This window comes from Oncorhynchus mykiss, chromosome 8 (assembly GCF_013265735.2).
Source record: "Oncorhynchus mykiss isolate Arlee chromosome 8, USDA_OmykA_1.1, whole genome shotgun sequence".
In the NCBI taxonomy this organism is placed as follows: Eukaryota; Metazoa; Chordata; class Actinopteri; order Salmoniformes; family Salmonidae; genus Oncorhynchus; species Oncorhynchus mykiss.
The window spans coordinates 44,614,072-44,630,956 of NC_048572.1; the positions used below are offsets into that span (position 1 = coordinate 44,614,072).

Here is a 16,885-nt window from a genome sequence, read left to right on the forward strand (position 1 = left end):
AAGCTGTAACTCAGGGGTGTGAATACTTATGTAAATTAGATACTATTTCTGTTATGTATAGTCTGCCACAGTGGACGTGTCATAATACCCATAAAAACACGTCAATGGTTCCAATGGTTTTTCCTACATTCATTTTTCACATTGTGAATTTTACTAAAAGTTTGAATTAATTGTGTGTTTGGTGTCAACGCTAGCTTGTCCAAGAGAGATTTGCGTGGTTAACATTTCTAGAGGCTCTGCTATGTAATTGCATGAGAAAAGAGTTTTGATGGGCCTCTATTAAAAAAAGGATGATCCCATCAGCTATAGGCTTGGCCTACTATATTTATTTCTCAACTTTCCTTATATTAAGCACTTAAAAAGAGGAAGATCCCATCAACTTTCTATAAGCTAGGCCCACTATATTTATTTCTCAACTTTCCTTTAAATTAAGCACATTAATCCGCTTTATAACCGGTGTTGCCTACCTGGCATATTTAAAAACGTAACTTCAGATAGCCTCCATTCTCTATTTGAGTGCAGGCTACTGATAACATGATATATTTTGTGGGCCATTCTAAATAAAAAATAATTTCACACAGTCTACATTAGTAGGCTATATGTAAAGACTAGATTACATTGAGAATAGTCTGATGGGTGAGAATATTATCAAGTGCTTGTCAAATTGTGAAAGAGACTGATGAAGTGTGTGCAGCCTGCGCAAGACACAGAGCAGAACACATGGCTTTCATGCAACTTTTTTCAAATAATCATTAGATTTGCATCATGCAGCCTTAGAATGTTTTAGAAATCAAAACATATAGCTTAAAGTTGGTATCACAACTAAAGCTGCACAAACAACTCAAAATTAAGCATATAGACCTGTTTCAAATTATCACTTTGTTAACCGCTCAACACAGAATAGCTGAAAATCATTTTGGAAACATATCCTTTCTATTTTATTCAGCTATGTACAATTGTATTCTTCTAACTATAAAATAATTGTAAGAAAATATTGTCTGCTAAATTAACTAATGTATCCCACAGCCATTTGGCATAGCCAGATCAAGGCCTAACATTCTTCTGAAATAGGCTGCATTTTCTTAAAATCCTAATGTTTCTTTGGACCTGACTAAAATAAATAATGGATTTATTACATTAATTTAGGTGTTCCAAAGGTCTGCATCAGTGGCTTGTAGGCTATGCATTGAAGCCCAGAGATGCTAAACCTGTTTATGTTAATTATTAATCAATTACCGTGAGACTGGCTGTTATTTCCATGATCGTTGCCTGCTGACTTCGCCACAGCCCTACATACAATATCTCCTCCATATTTCTATAAGGAAATGAGTAGCTGACGTAAAAAAAAACACACCATAACACATATGCCCAAACACACACAATCTTTCTCTCCTTCAAAACGTCTGTGACGTCTCACACACACACATTCTAAGCAAACAGAAGTGGCAGCCAATAACGGAAGCCCATTAATTGGCCATTTTTGGCATAATTTAATTGATGTGCCACCCGTCCTGTGTATTCACAGCAAGTGTGACATCCTATCCTAGAGATGAACCAAAATAGCCCCTCAATAACTAGGAGCTTCTCCTGAACACACGCACTACACAGACCTGAAGTCACAATATGTACATATTCCAATGTATCTATAGAAAGGGAGGTGGGGACAATGAGGGAGAGATGACTCACTTTATTGCTCAACTCGCAGACACTTTCATCCCCATATCCTGATATTGACACCCTGATAATAAATTATTTCTCACACATCATGCATTAGTTGTGACTTGTCGGATTCTAGGGCAAATTGTAGGCATGTATTAGCGTTAGGCCAACTGCTATTGTTTCTTCCCTCTATTGATATCATCATCACAGCCAGGATTAGGTTTGTGAGTGATATATAATTTCGCATCTATTTAATCACATCTGTCCTCATACGTATTGAATATAATCTAAAATATTAGAATATAATAATATAAATTAGAATACATGTTATCAATAAATCCTCTTTTCATTTTTGTAGGGGACTCATCACACCTAGCCTCGCCTAATCCCATGACAAATGGGAAGAGTAGAATTGATACTTATTTTTACACGTTGTTTTTTCCCTTCCAGTCTGCTCCTCAATTCTTGCCCTAATCCTTTCCGCTTCGCTCCACTTGCTTTGCAGTCAGTGCCTTATGTCTGTTGCTGCAGCAGTCAGATGAGACAAAAGGAACGCAATAGAGAGAGAGGATGGTCTGACGTCAGCTAGACACATATGACTTGCTTCGCCCTACCTCCACTGACCAGCAGCTTTGCGTTCTGCAAATGTATTTCATACACTGCACACTCAGCCTTAGTATCAAATCAACCACACGAGGAAATACTGGGCGACATTCTTTTCCCAAAGCCTACCGATCCTATTTTGGAAACCGTCAGATTTCTGCTGGGTAAAGCCCCATTTCGTTGGTGTTTATAATCTAAATTGAACGGAGGAATTATATTCAACTGGAAAGACGCAGACTGCAGCTGTTGCTGTAGGCAGAGTTGCGTCTTCTTCTGGCTCTCCCGCCATCCGACGCTTCTTTCACCAGGTGTTGCATTCATCCACCAACCCCGAAATGATGATGGGGGAGGGGCGCGTTGCGCGTAGGGTCTCCAGCTCTCGACGTTGATCTATTCTCATCAGAGCCTCTCAATGTGATGCCAAATCATTCAGGCGACGCGTCTGGTAATGTTGAAGATTACGGAAATCCTGGACTATATTCATTCCACTCTTCAGCTGACTGGGCACGCGAGACCATTACCTTAATGTAAGGAAAAACAAAATATGCTTCAAGATTTCGGTTTCATTCCATGAAACACTCATTGTTAAACGAATGGAAAAACCAGGAGCAGGACATGCTGCGTTAGAGACGCATGAGGCAAGCACACTTGTATACCTGTCAACAATATTACAGCATTATCTATATTCTGTGTCCTCTCATATGCAAACATGAGTGCACAGGTGTGTTAAACTAGCTTTTTTTGGGATGTGAATACTGTTCATTTTGCAGATGTTATAATGGTGTGGACCGTTGGCACATGGTGGCAGGCACTGTAGTTTCTGACACCTTGCCTAATTCATTATGCATGTGCGATTGAGCTGCATTGACAGTGATGAAAATTATCTTTATTCAAGAGACCACTTCTTGAATTTTTACGTGACTGCTGGGTGCGTGACAATGACCAACAAGTGCACTTTTTCAATTCAGCTCGACACACCCCAAGGAAACCATGCCAGCTCGATTCGATGTGCACAAGACATGTCCCCAGATTCGCTGAGCTTGGCTAACATCTAGAAAGCAGATCACCAACCACGTTGAAAACAATGGAATTGTCTGAAGTTCGATGTTCCAGTGCAAGCGAAGAACTCTACACCATCAACAGGACGCCAACCAGCAACAGCAGCACGCGACCCAAAAGGTTGTTGTGGCAGAACGCGGTTCGACACATCACTGAGCAAAGGTTCATCCATGAGCAGAGCGAAGCGAAAGGCATCACACCAGATGAGCACTACGACCAAAGCCTACGGAAACAGTCTGCGGGTAGAACCTCGGTAGGCGACAGACACAACAATGGGGGAACCAAAGTCTTCCCTGAGCGTGCGAGCAGTGACCTAGGATTTCTCCAAATCGATTGCGCTCCGAGCAACTCAGACTTTTTCTTGAACTGGGGCTACACATACAGAGGCGTAATATTCCCCACTCTACGTAATTCTTTCAAATCTCGGGACCTCGAGTGTCTGTACCAACGCTACTTTTTGGGCCAGCGGCGCAAATCGGTGGTGGTGATGAACATTTTGGATGTGGTGACCAAACTAACCCTGTTGGTTTTACATTTAACTCTTGCGTCTTCGCCAATGGATCCCATCAAAGGAATGCTCTTGGGCTTTTTTACTGGCATCGAAGTGGTCATTTGTGCCTTAGTGGTAGTCCGAAAAGACATGACCTCTCACAGCTATCTGCAATACAGCGGCGTGGTGACGTGGGTGGTCATGGCCACGCAGATTTTGGCGGCTGGATTGGGCTACGGACTCTTGGGCGATGGAGTCGGATACGTGCTTTTCACCCTCTTTGCCACTTACAGTATGCTTCCCTTGCCTCTCACTTGGGCTATTCTGGCTGGTTTGGCCACCTCAACACTCCACATTGTTGTACAGCTATTCATCTCCCCAAATGCACAGCTCTCCACAAATCAGGTATGTGACATAGGAATAAGTCTACTCCACCTGTTTCCTCCCTACACTTTTTGAATGAAATGAAAATGTATGTTTTATAAGTCAATCGCAATGTGGTCACCGCGCATGTAGATTAGGCATTATCATCCTATTTTAACAGTTGTCTTTCACATATCATAGTCGACTGAGCATTCTAGACTAGACCTAGTTTAATATTATTTAGACAGTAAGTGGTATTACAAAAACCTGAGCTGTGTTCGAATACTCATACGAACTGGACTATTTCCATAATGCAATTCTTCAGAAAATGGGCATGGCTTCACAACATTTTCAGATTTCAATAAAATGGCAGAAAATATGCAGACGAGAGCGGATACATTCATTGCTTTAACTAATTACGACAAATGTTAAGACAATGTTGAGAAATGTAATAAAGTAACGTTACATGTTATGTTGGCTGACAATTTGTTAGCTACGCTATCCTTACGAATCGCATAGCATTACAGAAGTATGTACTGGTATGTTAGCTAGTTAGCGAATGTTAGTTGGCTACTAATACATCAAACTTGCCAGGCAGTATATTAACTATCTAACTACCCAACGTTTATTGACATCATTCTTAGCTAAGTGGAATAGTCGTTGTGCGTTTCAATGGACATTGTTAATGATGTCTATCTACTTCGATTTCAGAGCACTCTCGCACAGAATAACTGATGAATTTACAAACGCTCAACACCCGTTGAATATGACCGGTGTCAGTAAACGTAATTAAATTGTTGCCAGCAGCACAGTTACAATCCCCAATGCTCTGAATAACATGAAAACAGCCTAACCAGTTCTGCTAAGGAAGTAGCTAGTCAATGTTAGCCAGTTAGCTTGGGTGCTTGACTGCCGTTGTGAGGTCAGTACGCTCGGATCAACCCTACTCCTCGGCCATAGTGTCTAGTGTGTGCTTTGAACTTTCTGAGAGCGAAATGCTCTGAATTTACAAATGGACATTCTGACAACGCCCAGGATTTACGAACGGCCAGAGCACGCTCTGGTACTCCAGATTGTAAATTCAAACACACCCAAAATCGTAAAACAGCATCAACTTCCTGCAGACAGGCGAAGCTCTAGTACGCTCAACTGAAACGATACCGATAAAATGAACTAATAGTATATAAGCAAAAAAAGAAACACCCTCTCACTGTCAACTGCGTTTATTTTCAGCAAATTTAACATGTGTAAATATTCGTATGAACATAACATAACATAACACATTCAGCTACTGAGACAAACTGAAAAAGTTCCACCGACATGTGACTAACAGAAATTGAATAATGTGTCCCTGAACAAAGGGGGGGGGGGTCAAAATCAACAGTCAGTATCTGACAGCTGCATCTCCTCCTCATGGACTCCACCAGATTTGCCCGTTCTTGCTGTGAGATGTTACCCCCACTCTTCCACCAAGGCACCTGCAAGTTCCCGGTCCATGACAGACCCTCTACCTCCAAATCAATCCCGCTCCAGAGTACAGGCCTCGGTGTAACGCTCATTCCTTCCGACGATAAACGCGAATCCGACCATCACCACGGTTGGGACAAAACCGCGACGGTTCAGTGAAGTTAACTTTTTACCCGTCCTGTCTGGTCCAGCGATGCTGGGTTTGTGCCCATAGGCAACGTTGTTGCCGGTGATGTCTGGTGAGGACCTGCCTTACAACAAACCTACAAGCCCTCAGTCCAGCCTATTGTGGACAGTCTGAGCACCGATGGAGGGATTGTGCGTTCCTGGTGTAACTCGGGCAGTTGTTGTTGCCATCCTGTACCTGTCCTACAGGTGTGATGTTCGGATGTTACGATCCTGTGCAGGTGTTGTTACACGTGGTCTGCCACTGCGAGGACTATCAGCTGTCCGTTTTGTCTCCCTGTAGTGCTGTCTTAGGCGTCTCACAGTACGGACATTGCAATGTAAGGCACGTTCACGCAGACGAGCAGGGACTCTGGGCATCTTTCATTTGGTGTTTTTCAGAGTCAGTAGAAAGGCCTCTTTAGTGTCCTAAGTTTTGATAACTGTGACCTTAATTGCTTAAGCTGTTAATGTCTTAACGACCGTTCCACTGGTGCATGTTCATTAATTGTTTATGGTTCATTGAACAAGCATGGAAACAGTGTTTAAACCCTTTACAATGAAGATCTGTGAAGTTATTTGGATTTTTACGAATTATCTTTGAAAGACAGGGTTCTGAAAAAGGGATATTTCTATTTTTTTGCTGAGTTTAATATGTAGTATATACACTCGTGAATTATGTAGTATACAGTATGTTGTTATGGGTACCCGAACACAGCTCTGGTCTATTTCAAGCACCAATTTGTAAATATCAGATTCTCTTAGTGTAAAATCTAATTAAAGCCGTTTAAACATATGTTATTTGAATTTTTGTATCAATATATATTTTCTTTATATCAATAAATAATATATAATAAGCATTATTTTAGACTGAAACCCAATGATCTTTAAGTGCCTTGAATGTCAATTAAGTATTGCGTGATTTATAAAGAAGTGGATCACAGATGCATAGCAAAGATTTTCTCCACATGCGGCCATGTTGCTCACCTGTGTATTCCAGTCTGTTGGAGCATGCACATGTAATCCTGCCCCCATGAAGGTCATTATCATAGAATGTTTTATTGAAAGAAAAAAAAAAAAATATATATATATATATATATAGTTGATTTTTTTTACATAAATGTTCTTGCTTTTATAACGATAAATACTTTTTTATATGAACAAATTCAATTATTGATATAAAAGAAATCAATGAATATATGTTAAAATGGCTTTCCATATCCAAATCTGGCCATTCATATAGCTTCAGCTCCGGTCGCTGTCCACTCCAGTCCACAGGTGCTGAAAGTGTTGCTTTTAATAAATTACATCCTCTCCAACGGTTTAGTGCCCCCTACTGGCGTTTATGACCTAATAAATGTGCAATGCTTTTTCCTGGGACAGGTGCTTCAATATCAGGCTGTTTTGGAGATCAATAAAGGTCATATTTATGCAAATTTAGGAGATACACTAAACTCATGTCAATGGCGGTTTAAATTAAATCCCATCATGAAAACATTGCAATACATGAGTCACTCATTTAAAGGATTTTAACCTGTTTTTTTTGTTGTATCTTTACTTGCGTTATCATCAAACTTAATGCCAAATAGACACTACACTTGCAAAAAGGCATTTTTATCCCAGATAGCTGTGTGTCTGAATATTAGTAATGCATAATGATTTGTACTTACTGCAGTGGGCTTAATCAGTCACACAGAGGGTTTCTTGATACTTAAATCTACTTTGGAACAAAAGTATACACCTCACACACATGGTTATGGGCTTAAAAAAAAGGAGACATTGTGCCATGTCAGATGAAGAATAGAAATGTATTACATTTTGAGTTTACATCCCAATATTACACTATGTACATCACAGAAGACTGAAGTATAACAAAACTGTTTCACATAGAAACACCAGATTTTATGAAAAATATTAACATTCCACCCATGAGGTCACTAGAGGGTGATTTGGTCATTTGACTGCAGGAAAGGGCTGCTGACTCCTTAATGAAGTTTGCATTGGGTTAGCTCTCCCCTTAGTCATATGAATATCTGTGATGATTTGACAATGCTGTCAGGGAAAGGGTTGGTCCACTTGTATCGCTCTGAGCTCAAACTAAAATGGGGGGTCTATAGTTCAAAGTTATCAGATAGTGCGGCTAGACATGGCAACCGGGATGTAAGGTTACTACCTAAATATTGTGTACCGGTACGTTAGTTTCACACTACACAATATCTCTCCACTATTGCGTTCTCATTGCACAATGACTAATGAATGAACAGAATGTATACTTTCCTAGAAGTAGGCCTACAGTGCATTAATTGCTAACTGCTGTGGAGATGTAAACAACAATAGAAGGGTTGCAGTTGACGTACGCCTCCTGACAGCCATGTTGAAAGACCACCGCATCAATTCTTTCAACAACAACAGCTGAGTGGCTACCCCAAGCTGCATGATAACAGTGCCTAAAATGAGTTAATTCATCACCACGGTCAATTTCTGTGCATTATTTGGCTGCTCTAACGAGGCAGGAAAGACAACATGATTACCTGCAATCATGAAACACCAAGGAGATAAGACAAGAACCTTTTGCCCGTCAAGACCAGCACTCAGAAAGCTGTCAGTACAGGTTCTACTCCGATTGTTTCATCACTGGTAAGTCTGATCCATTTTGAGTTTAGTGTAACTATTATGCTAACCAGGTGTAAACGACAAGACTAAGTTAGCTAGATAGATAGCTTGTAGTCTAGCTATTAGCATGTGTCTCTTACATAGAGTAAGACTTAAGTTTTGGGGAAGCAATTTTCTCACAATAAAAATGCACCTTTTATAATAAAGGATTGTATGCATCGATCATCAAATTTGCAGACTGATGAAAACCTACTATTCCTAATGTGATGAGTAGATTGGATCATAATGTTTGCTATTAATGAGTGTTTAGTGGCATAGGCCTATAGGCTATATCAGAGACATTTCCTTTGCATGCGAAAAATGTGGCTACACTACATGACTGGAGACATTAGCAGAATATTTTTTAATACGGTAGTATAGGCCTATTCTGCTGACACTGACGACAGATCAATATAAATCTAGGCCTATGAAAGGGGCCATTGCTAGAAGGGATACAGCTTTTGTAAAATTAATGGCAAAAGTATTTTTTTTGCATTTGAGCTAACCCTAACCCTTTTCTTAACCCTAACCTTATGCGCAAGTTCTGCTAGCCTGCTTCGAAAAGTCAAATCTGACATTCATTTTGCAAAGGCTGGAGACAAATTGTACAATATGACGTCCATATAGCCTGGAGGAAGACATTATTGTCCCAAGAAACAATACTAATTTGTTGAGAACTTTATTCATAAGAGGTGGGAAAATGTATGGACATTACAGAATAGGACAAAGGCCTCAATGAGATATGACAACCTGCTGTGTTGACTATTGGTTGTTTCATCCCAACAATAGATTTGATCTTTTTATGACACTTAAACACCTTAGTGAATTAAACACAAGCAAACAATCAAGAGCCCTGATGGGATAGGTGACCTGAAGAAGTGATATTCTGACATCAGGTCTGCTTCTCATGTGTTTATGTACTGTAGGTTCACCAGTTGACCTCTATCAAGACACCCATGTCGACTGGATTGCCACTGTGAAGATGAGCGACGCAGAAGTTTCTACTTCTACTACTTTGTCCTTATAAAAGGAAACATAAAATAATATATTAAAGGAAACATCCCTCAGTTATACAAGATGGTAGTCATATGCTGTGATTTGGTCAATCTGAATGATTCTGTTGTGCCATTTGAGTAGAGGACACCTTCACCTTGTCGTTATGACAAAAGTGCCCCCTTAAAACTGTAAGAATATATACAATTCAATTTGAAACCAATATAAAATACTATTGTTTATGATATTGTAAACGTACTGTACTATGTCGTCTTATGCAAACCATCTTCATTATCACAGTAGCATTTCCAAGTGCCACTCAGACCTTCTGGGGAAAAAAGTATCTGACATTAATTTTTGGTGGTAGTAGATGTGTATGTTGAAGCTAAGGATCCCATCTTCCCCTACTTCCAGACATTTCACTACCTAGATAACAAGGGTTGGATTTGCACTAAGCAATTTCATGTCAGCACAAGGCATGTACAGAATTGAGTGTAATGATTAGCCTCATATACGCTGAGTGTACAACAGTCTTTTAAATGTATTTTACCCTTATTTAAGCTAAGTTGACTGAACACATTCTCATTTACAGCAACAACCTGGGGAATAGTTACAGGGGAGAGGAAGGGGGATGAAAGAGCCAATTTGAAGCTAGGGATGATTAGGTGGAGGGTGCTGAGGGGAGGACGGCTGATAGTAATGGCTGGAATGGTATTAACCACATGTTTTGATCCAGTTGTATTTACTAAAGTGACTTAATTGTCCAAACGCACCGCCTCTTTCCCACTCTATTGCTATAGAATGTTCACAAATGCCTTACTATACGTCATTCCCAAACATTCTATACATTTGTGAAAATGACCATATCTAAACAAAAAGTGTCATTTTTCCTTGGGGTGTATAAGAACAGATTTGAATAAGATTTAATGTTGCTGAAATGCTTTCAGTTCCACTTTAAGCTTGCCATAACAAAGGGGTTGAATACTTATTGACTCAAGACATTTCAACTTTTCGTTTGTAATTACACTTAACAAAAATATAATTGCAACATGTAAATCTTGGGTCCCATGTTTCATTAGCTGAAATAAAAGATCCCAGAAATTGTCCATATACACAAAAAACAAATCTCTCATTTTGTGCACAAATTTATTTACAACCCTGTTAGTGAGCATTTCTCCTTTTCCAAGATAATCCATCCACCCGACAGGTGTGGCATATCAAGAAGCTGATTAAATATGTTTTCGTCGTTTTGAGGAGACCAAAGCGCAGCGTGGTGTGAATACTTTTAATTCTAGACGAAAAAAACACGAAGTACACTAAACAAACAAAATAAACTAACCAGACAACGTAACCGCTATAGAAACTGAGTGCTAACATGCAACATCAGACAATAACCCACAAACCACAATACAAAACAGGCTACCTAGATATGGTTCCCAATCAGAGACAATGACAAACACCTGCCTCTGACTGAGAACCATATCAGGCCAAAACACATAGAAACAGACTAACTAGACATGCAACATAGAATGCCCACTCATATCACACCCAGACCAAGCAAATAATGGTCAGAGTGTGACAAAATAGCATTATCATTACACAGGAACGATAAAAGGCCACTCTAAAATTTGCAATACCACAGATGTCTCAAGTTTTGAGGGAGCGTGCAATTGGCATGCTAACTGCAAGAATGTCCGCCAGATAATTGAATTCTCATTTCTCTACCATAATCCGCCTCCAATGTTGTTTCAGAGAATTTGGCAGTATGTCCAACTGGCCTCCGCAGTCCACGTGTATGGCATTGTGTGGGGGAGTGGTTTTCTGTTGTTAACAGAGTGCCCCATGGTGGCGGTGGGGTTATGATATGGGCAGGCATAAGCTATGGGCAGGCATAAGCTACGGACAACAAACACAATTGCATTTTATTGATAGCAATTGTAATGCACAGAGATACCGTTATGAGATCCTTCGTCCCATTGTTGTGCTGTTCATCTGGCTCTAGAAGGTTCTCGGACCGAGAAACAGCCTCGCACATTTGCAATGACTTCAATTCATTTTCACCATTACGAAAATTACGACATTTAGAAAAGTCCCAGAGTCGCAAGACTAGGTGCACTGAAACCGGCTCGGCCCATAGAGACGGACTCCAACGTTTCTGTCCGATAGCTCATTCAAGGACCCCGTAGCAAGGCATGGAAAAAAGTGGATTTTCAGCACCAATTAAGGTCTTGCTCGGGCACCAAATGACTGATCGAGCCGGAACTTGGGATTCGGGGTCACCTCACATAGGCGTACACAATGTCAGAACTGGACCCACAGCTAGAACGTAACTATGTGTTTTACGTTTTTATGATGTTTTAAACTGAAGGCGCTGTGAATTATGGGCCTGCTCTGAAATATGTGATAGTTGGCTTCTAAACGAGTTGGAAAAAGTGGGTTTGGTGTCAGATGGTATCAGTTTGGTGTCAGAATTACATCTAATTGACTGATGGACACTGACTTGCTAGTTGCCTTTGTACATTTGCAATATGTTTAACAGAGAGGGATCAACACTAAAAATGGGCACCACCATAGTCCCCAGACCGTGTCGAGTTCAACGAGACGCCCCGCTTGACCGTAGCGCGCTCTGAGTGCAGCAACCGTGAAAAAAGCAGGCTCAAAATGAAGCCTGGCCCTAAATTTCAGGAGGCTTTTGGGGGACAGCGGCGGAATCGTTAGGTTTAGAAGGACAATTCAACCACAGGAATGTTCCTAAGGTCACCTGATCAGTGCAAGCCTACCTTGACCATGTGGCATTAACAGTTAAACAGGGTTGTTTGATCTCACAGATTACAATGACTTCTCTCCCCATAGGAATACATTGCCTGCTCCCCTAAATTCAACCTGGAGCCTATGTGGGTTAATAATGCCTTATGAACCTGTCTTCAATGACAATCCATCAGGCCACTATGAGGTCTACCTGTGTCGATTCTAAGCTTCCTGGAACAGCCGGAAGTTGTTAAATTCACCCAAAAGGTGTTTTGATGTACATAACCTGCAAAGGTGAATATGACTGCCTTCAACCCTGTGTAGATCAGTCAATTCTTAACATAAAGACTTTAAACTCAGGATTCTGTAAGAGCATACCCCAAGCAAGATATTTCTTTACTTATTGCTTCCTGTGCCAACCGGAAGGGCTTTTAATTGGGGTCACAGTGCTTGTTTCGAAGTTGTTGAAAAAAGTCACATCTTTCCAAAACTTCATATGTGTGACTAGGTAACCCTCATGAACTGTAAATCAGTAATTTCTCCCAACAGATGTCAAAGAAAAACCTCACACACACACACAGCAAGGATGGAGTGACAAAGTGCGGTGCTTAAAGACACACAGAGCCTGCAATGGCATTACCATAATCTCTAGGCTGTGCCGAGTTCAACGAGATGCCCCTCTTGACCATAGCTCGCTCGGTCTAAGCACAGCGACCATGAGAAAAAGTTGGTCCAAAATGAAGCCTGGCCCTAAATGTCATTTGCTTTTGGGTGACAGTGAGATAACCGTTAGGGTGAGAAGCACAATTTGACCTCAGGTACGTTCCTGAGGTCCTCCCAATCTGTGCAAGCCTAACCTTGACAATTAAAAGAAGGTGTCTACATCAAACAGTTTTCACTGACTTCTCTCCCCATAGGAATACATTGCCTGCAACCCTAAATTCAACCTGAAGCCTATGTGGGTTATGAATGCCGTATGAACCTGTCTTCGATGACAATCCATCAGGCCACTATGAGGTCTACCTGTGTTGATTCTAAGCTTCCTTAAGCAACCGGAAGTGATTAAATTCACCCTAAAAGTGTTTTGATATACATAATCTGCAATTTTGAAAATCACTGCATTCAAATCTGTGTAGATCAGTCAATTCTAAACATAAAGACTTAAAACTCAGGATTCTGTAAGAGCCTACCCCAATGAGGATATGTATTCACGGTCAGCTTCCTATGCCAACCGGACGTGCCTTAAAATGGTGTCATAGGTGCTGTTTCGAAGGGTTAAAAAGGTCAGATCTTTTTAAAACTTCATATGTGTGATTAAGCAACCCTCATGAAGTGTAAATCAGTCATTTTTCCCAACAAATGTCAAAGAAAAGCTCTCTCACACACACACACACACACACACACACACATCAAGGATGTAGTGACAAAGTGCGGTGCTTAAAGACACACAGAGCCTGCAATGGCATTTCCATACTCTCAAGGCCGTGCCGAGTTCAACGAGATGCCCCGCTTGACCGTAGCTCGCTCTGAGTGCAGCGACCGTGAAAAAAGTAGGCCCAAAATGAAGCCTGGCCCTAAATGTCATTTGCTTTTGGGTGACAGTGAAGGTGAGAAGCACAATTCGACCTCAGGAACGTTCCTGAGGTCCTCCCAATCTTTGCAAGCCTAACCTTGCCCGTGTGGCATTAACCCTTAACAGTAAATAATTTTCTTTGATCTCACAGATTACAATGACATCTTTCCTTATAGGAATACATTGCCTGCTCCCCTAAATTCAACCTAGTCTATGTGGGTTAATATTGCCTTATGAACCTGTCTTCGATGACAATCCATCAGGCCACTATGAGGTCTACCTGTGTCGATTCTAAGCTTCCTGAAGCAACCGGAAGTGGTTAAAATCACCCTAAAAGTGTTTTTCCATACCCAAACTGATGTTTGATAGAAATAGTGAATTCAACCCTGTGTAAATTAGTCAGTTCTTAACGTATAGACTTAAAACTCAGGATTCTGTAAAAGCATACCCCAATGAGGATGTGTTTACTTTTAGCTTCCTGTGCCAACCGGAAGTGCCATAATAGGTGTCATAGGGGCTGTTTCGAAGGGTTATAAAAGTCACATCTTTCCAAAACTTCATATGTGCGATTAGGCAACCCTCATGAACTGTAAATCAGTAATTTCTCCCATAAAATTTCCAAGAAAAACTCACACACAGCTTGGACAGAGGGACACAGTGTGGTGCGTAGAGACAGACAGTGCCTGCAATAGTTACCTTTGTTCAAACAATTAAAGAACCGTCAGACCTAGAGTTCTGAAACTTTAGAAACCTGTTCTAGAGCTCAGGTCGATAGTGTGTGGTGTGTTATGTGGCTCTAGACAGTTCTCAGACCGAAAAACAGCCTTGTACATTTGCAATGACTTCAATTCAGTTTGACCATTACGAAAATGACGACATTTAGAAATGTCCCAGAGTCGCAAGACTAGGTGCATTGCAACCGCCTCAGCCTATATAGACGGACCCCAACGTTTCTGTCCGATAGCTCATTCAAGGACCCCGTAGTAAGGCATGGAAAAAAGTGGATTTTCAGCACCAATTAACCTGTTAGAGCTCTAGGGGCGCTATTTCATTTTTGGATAAAAAACGTTCCCGTTTTAAGCGCGATATTTTGTCACGAAAAGATGCTCGACTATGCATATTCTTGACAGTTTTGGAAAGAAAACACTCTGAAGTTTCAGAATCTGCAAAGATTTTGTCTGTAAGTGCCCCAGAACTCATTCTACAGGCGAAACCAAGATGATGCATCACCCAGGAATTAGCAGAATTTCTGAAGCTCTGTTTTCCATTCTCTCCTTATATGGCTGTGATTGCGCAACGAATGAGCCTACACTTTCTGTCGTTCGCCCAAGGTCTTAGCAGCATTGTGACGTATTTGTAGGCATATCATTGGAAGATTGACCATAAGAGACTACATTTTCCAAGTGTCCGCCTGGTGTCCTGCGTCGAATTCGGTGCGCAATTGCCAGCTGCTTCTACTTTACCATTTGATTCAGGGGAGAAAGCATGTGTCCAAGAACGATGTATCAATGAAGAGATATGTGAAAAACACCTTGATGATTGATTCTAAACAACGTTTGCCATGTTTTCAGTCGATATTATGGAGTTAATTTGGAAAAAAGTTTGCGTTTTGAGGACTGAATTTATGGATTTTTTTTTGGTAGCCAAATGTGATGTATAAAACGGAGCTATTTCTAATACACAAGGAATCTTTTTGGAAAAACTGAGCATCTGCTATCTAACTGAGAGTATCCTCATTGAAAACATCAGAAGTTCTTCAAAGGTAAATTATTTTATTTGAAGGCTTTTATGTTTTTGTTAATGTTGCGTGCTGGATGCTAACGCTAATGCTAACGCTAAATGCTAACGCGAAATGCTAACTCTAGCTAGCTACTTTTACACAAATGATTGTTTTCCTATGGTTGAGAAGCATATTTTGAAAATCTGAGATGACAGTGTTGTTTACAAAAGGCTAAGCTTGAGAGATGGCATATTTATTTCATTTCATTTGCGATTTTCATGAATAGCGATTTGTCCTAAACAAATAATCTTTCAGGAAAAACTGAACATTTGCTATCTGAGAGTCTCCTCATTGAAAACATCTGAAGTTCTTCAAAGGTAAATGATTTTTTTGAATGCTTTTCTGTTTTTTTGTGTAAATGTTGCCAGCTGAATGCTAATGCTAAATGCTACGTTAGCCATCAATACTGTTACACAAATGCTTGTTTTGCAATGGTTGAGAAGCATATTTTGAAAATCTGAGATGACAGTGTTGTTAACAAAAGGCTAAGCTTGAGAGCTAGCATATTTATTTCATTTCATTTGCGATTTTCATGAATAGTTAACGTTGCGTTATGGTAATGAGCTTGAGTCTGTATTCACGATCCCGGATCCGGGATGGGGAGATCAGAAAGGTTAAGGTCTTGCTCGGGCACCAAATGACTTATCGAGCCGAAACTTGGGATTTGGGGTCGCCTTACCTAGGCCTACACATAATGTCAGAACTGGACCCGCAGCTAGAACGTAACTACGTGTTTTACGTTTTTATTATGGTTTGAACAGAAGGCGCTGTGAATTTTGGGCCAGCTCTGAAGTATGTGATAGTTGGCTTCTAAACGAGTTGGAAAAAGTGGGTTTGGTGTCAATTGATATCTAATTGACTGATGGACGGTGACTTGCTGGTGACTTTTGTCCATTTGCAATATGTTTAAAAAGTGAGGTACCATCACCAAAGTGACATTCTGAAATCAAGCAATAGAGAGGAACAAGAATCACTGCCCGGCCATCCCGAGTTCATCGGGCCAGTCAATTTCGCATTCCTGCATTATTTTTGAGCATTACAAATTTGTGATGGTAAATGCCCATTGAAACATATTGCAAATGCACGTGCATTTGCAATATGATTCAACAGTGAAAAACAGCACCAAATGAACATGATGAAATCAACACAACGAGCGATGGAGAGGAACCACTATCACTGCCTGGCCATCCCGAGTTCATCAGGCCAGTCAATTTTGCATTTCTGCAGTATTTCTGAGCATGTCAAATTCGTGATGGTACATGGCAAATGGACATAACATCCTGATTTGGCACTTTCAAATCTTCCATATTGCATTTGGCCAAAAAAAGAAAGT

General features: G+C 40.6%; 1 protein-coding gene across 2 annotated transcripts in view; it reads left to right on the forward strand.

Moving 5' to 3' along the window:
- Positions 1-2,270: 2,270 nt before the first annotated feature.
- adcy8 (adenylate cyclase 8 (brain)) overlaps positions 2,271-16,885 on the forward strand; it is a 285,380-nt gene continuing 270,765 nt past the window's right edge. Inside the window, exon 1 of one of the 2 annotated variants that reach the window (XM_021612605.2) lies at positions 2,271-4,216. In XM_021612605.2, coding sequence (XP_021468280.2) covers positions 3,347-4,216 — 870 coding nt within the window. In that variant the 5' untranslated portion in view covers positions 2,271-3,346. The remainder of the gene's footprint in view (positions 4,217-16,885) is intronic. The other variant, XM_021612604.2, reaches the window with a different exon arrangement.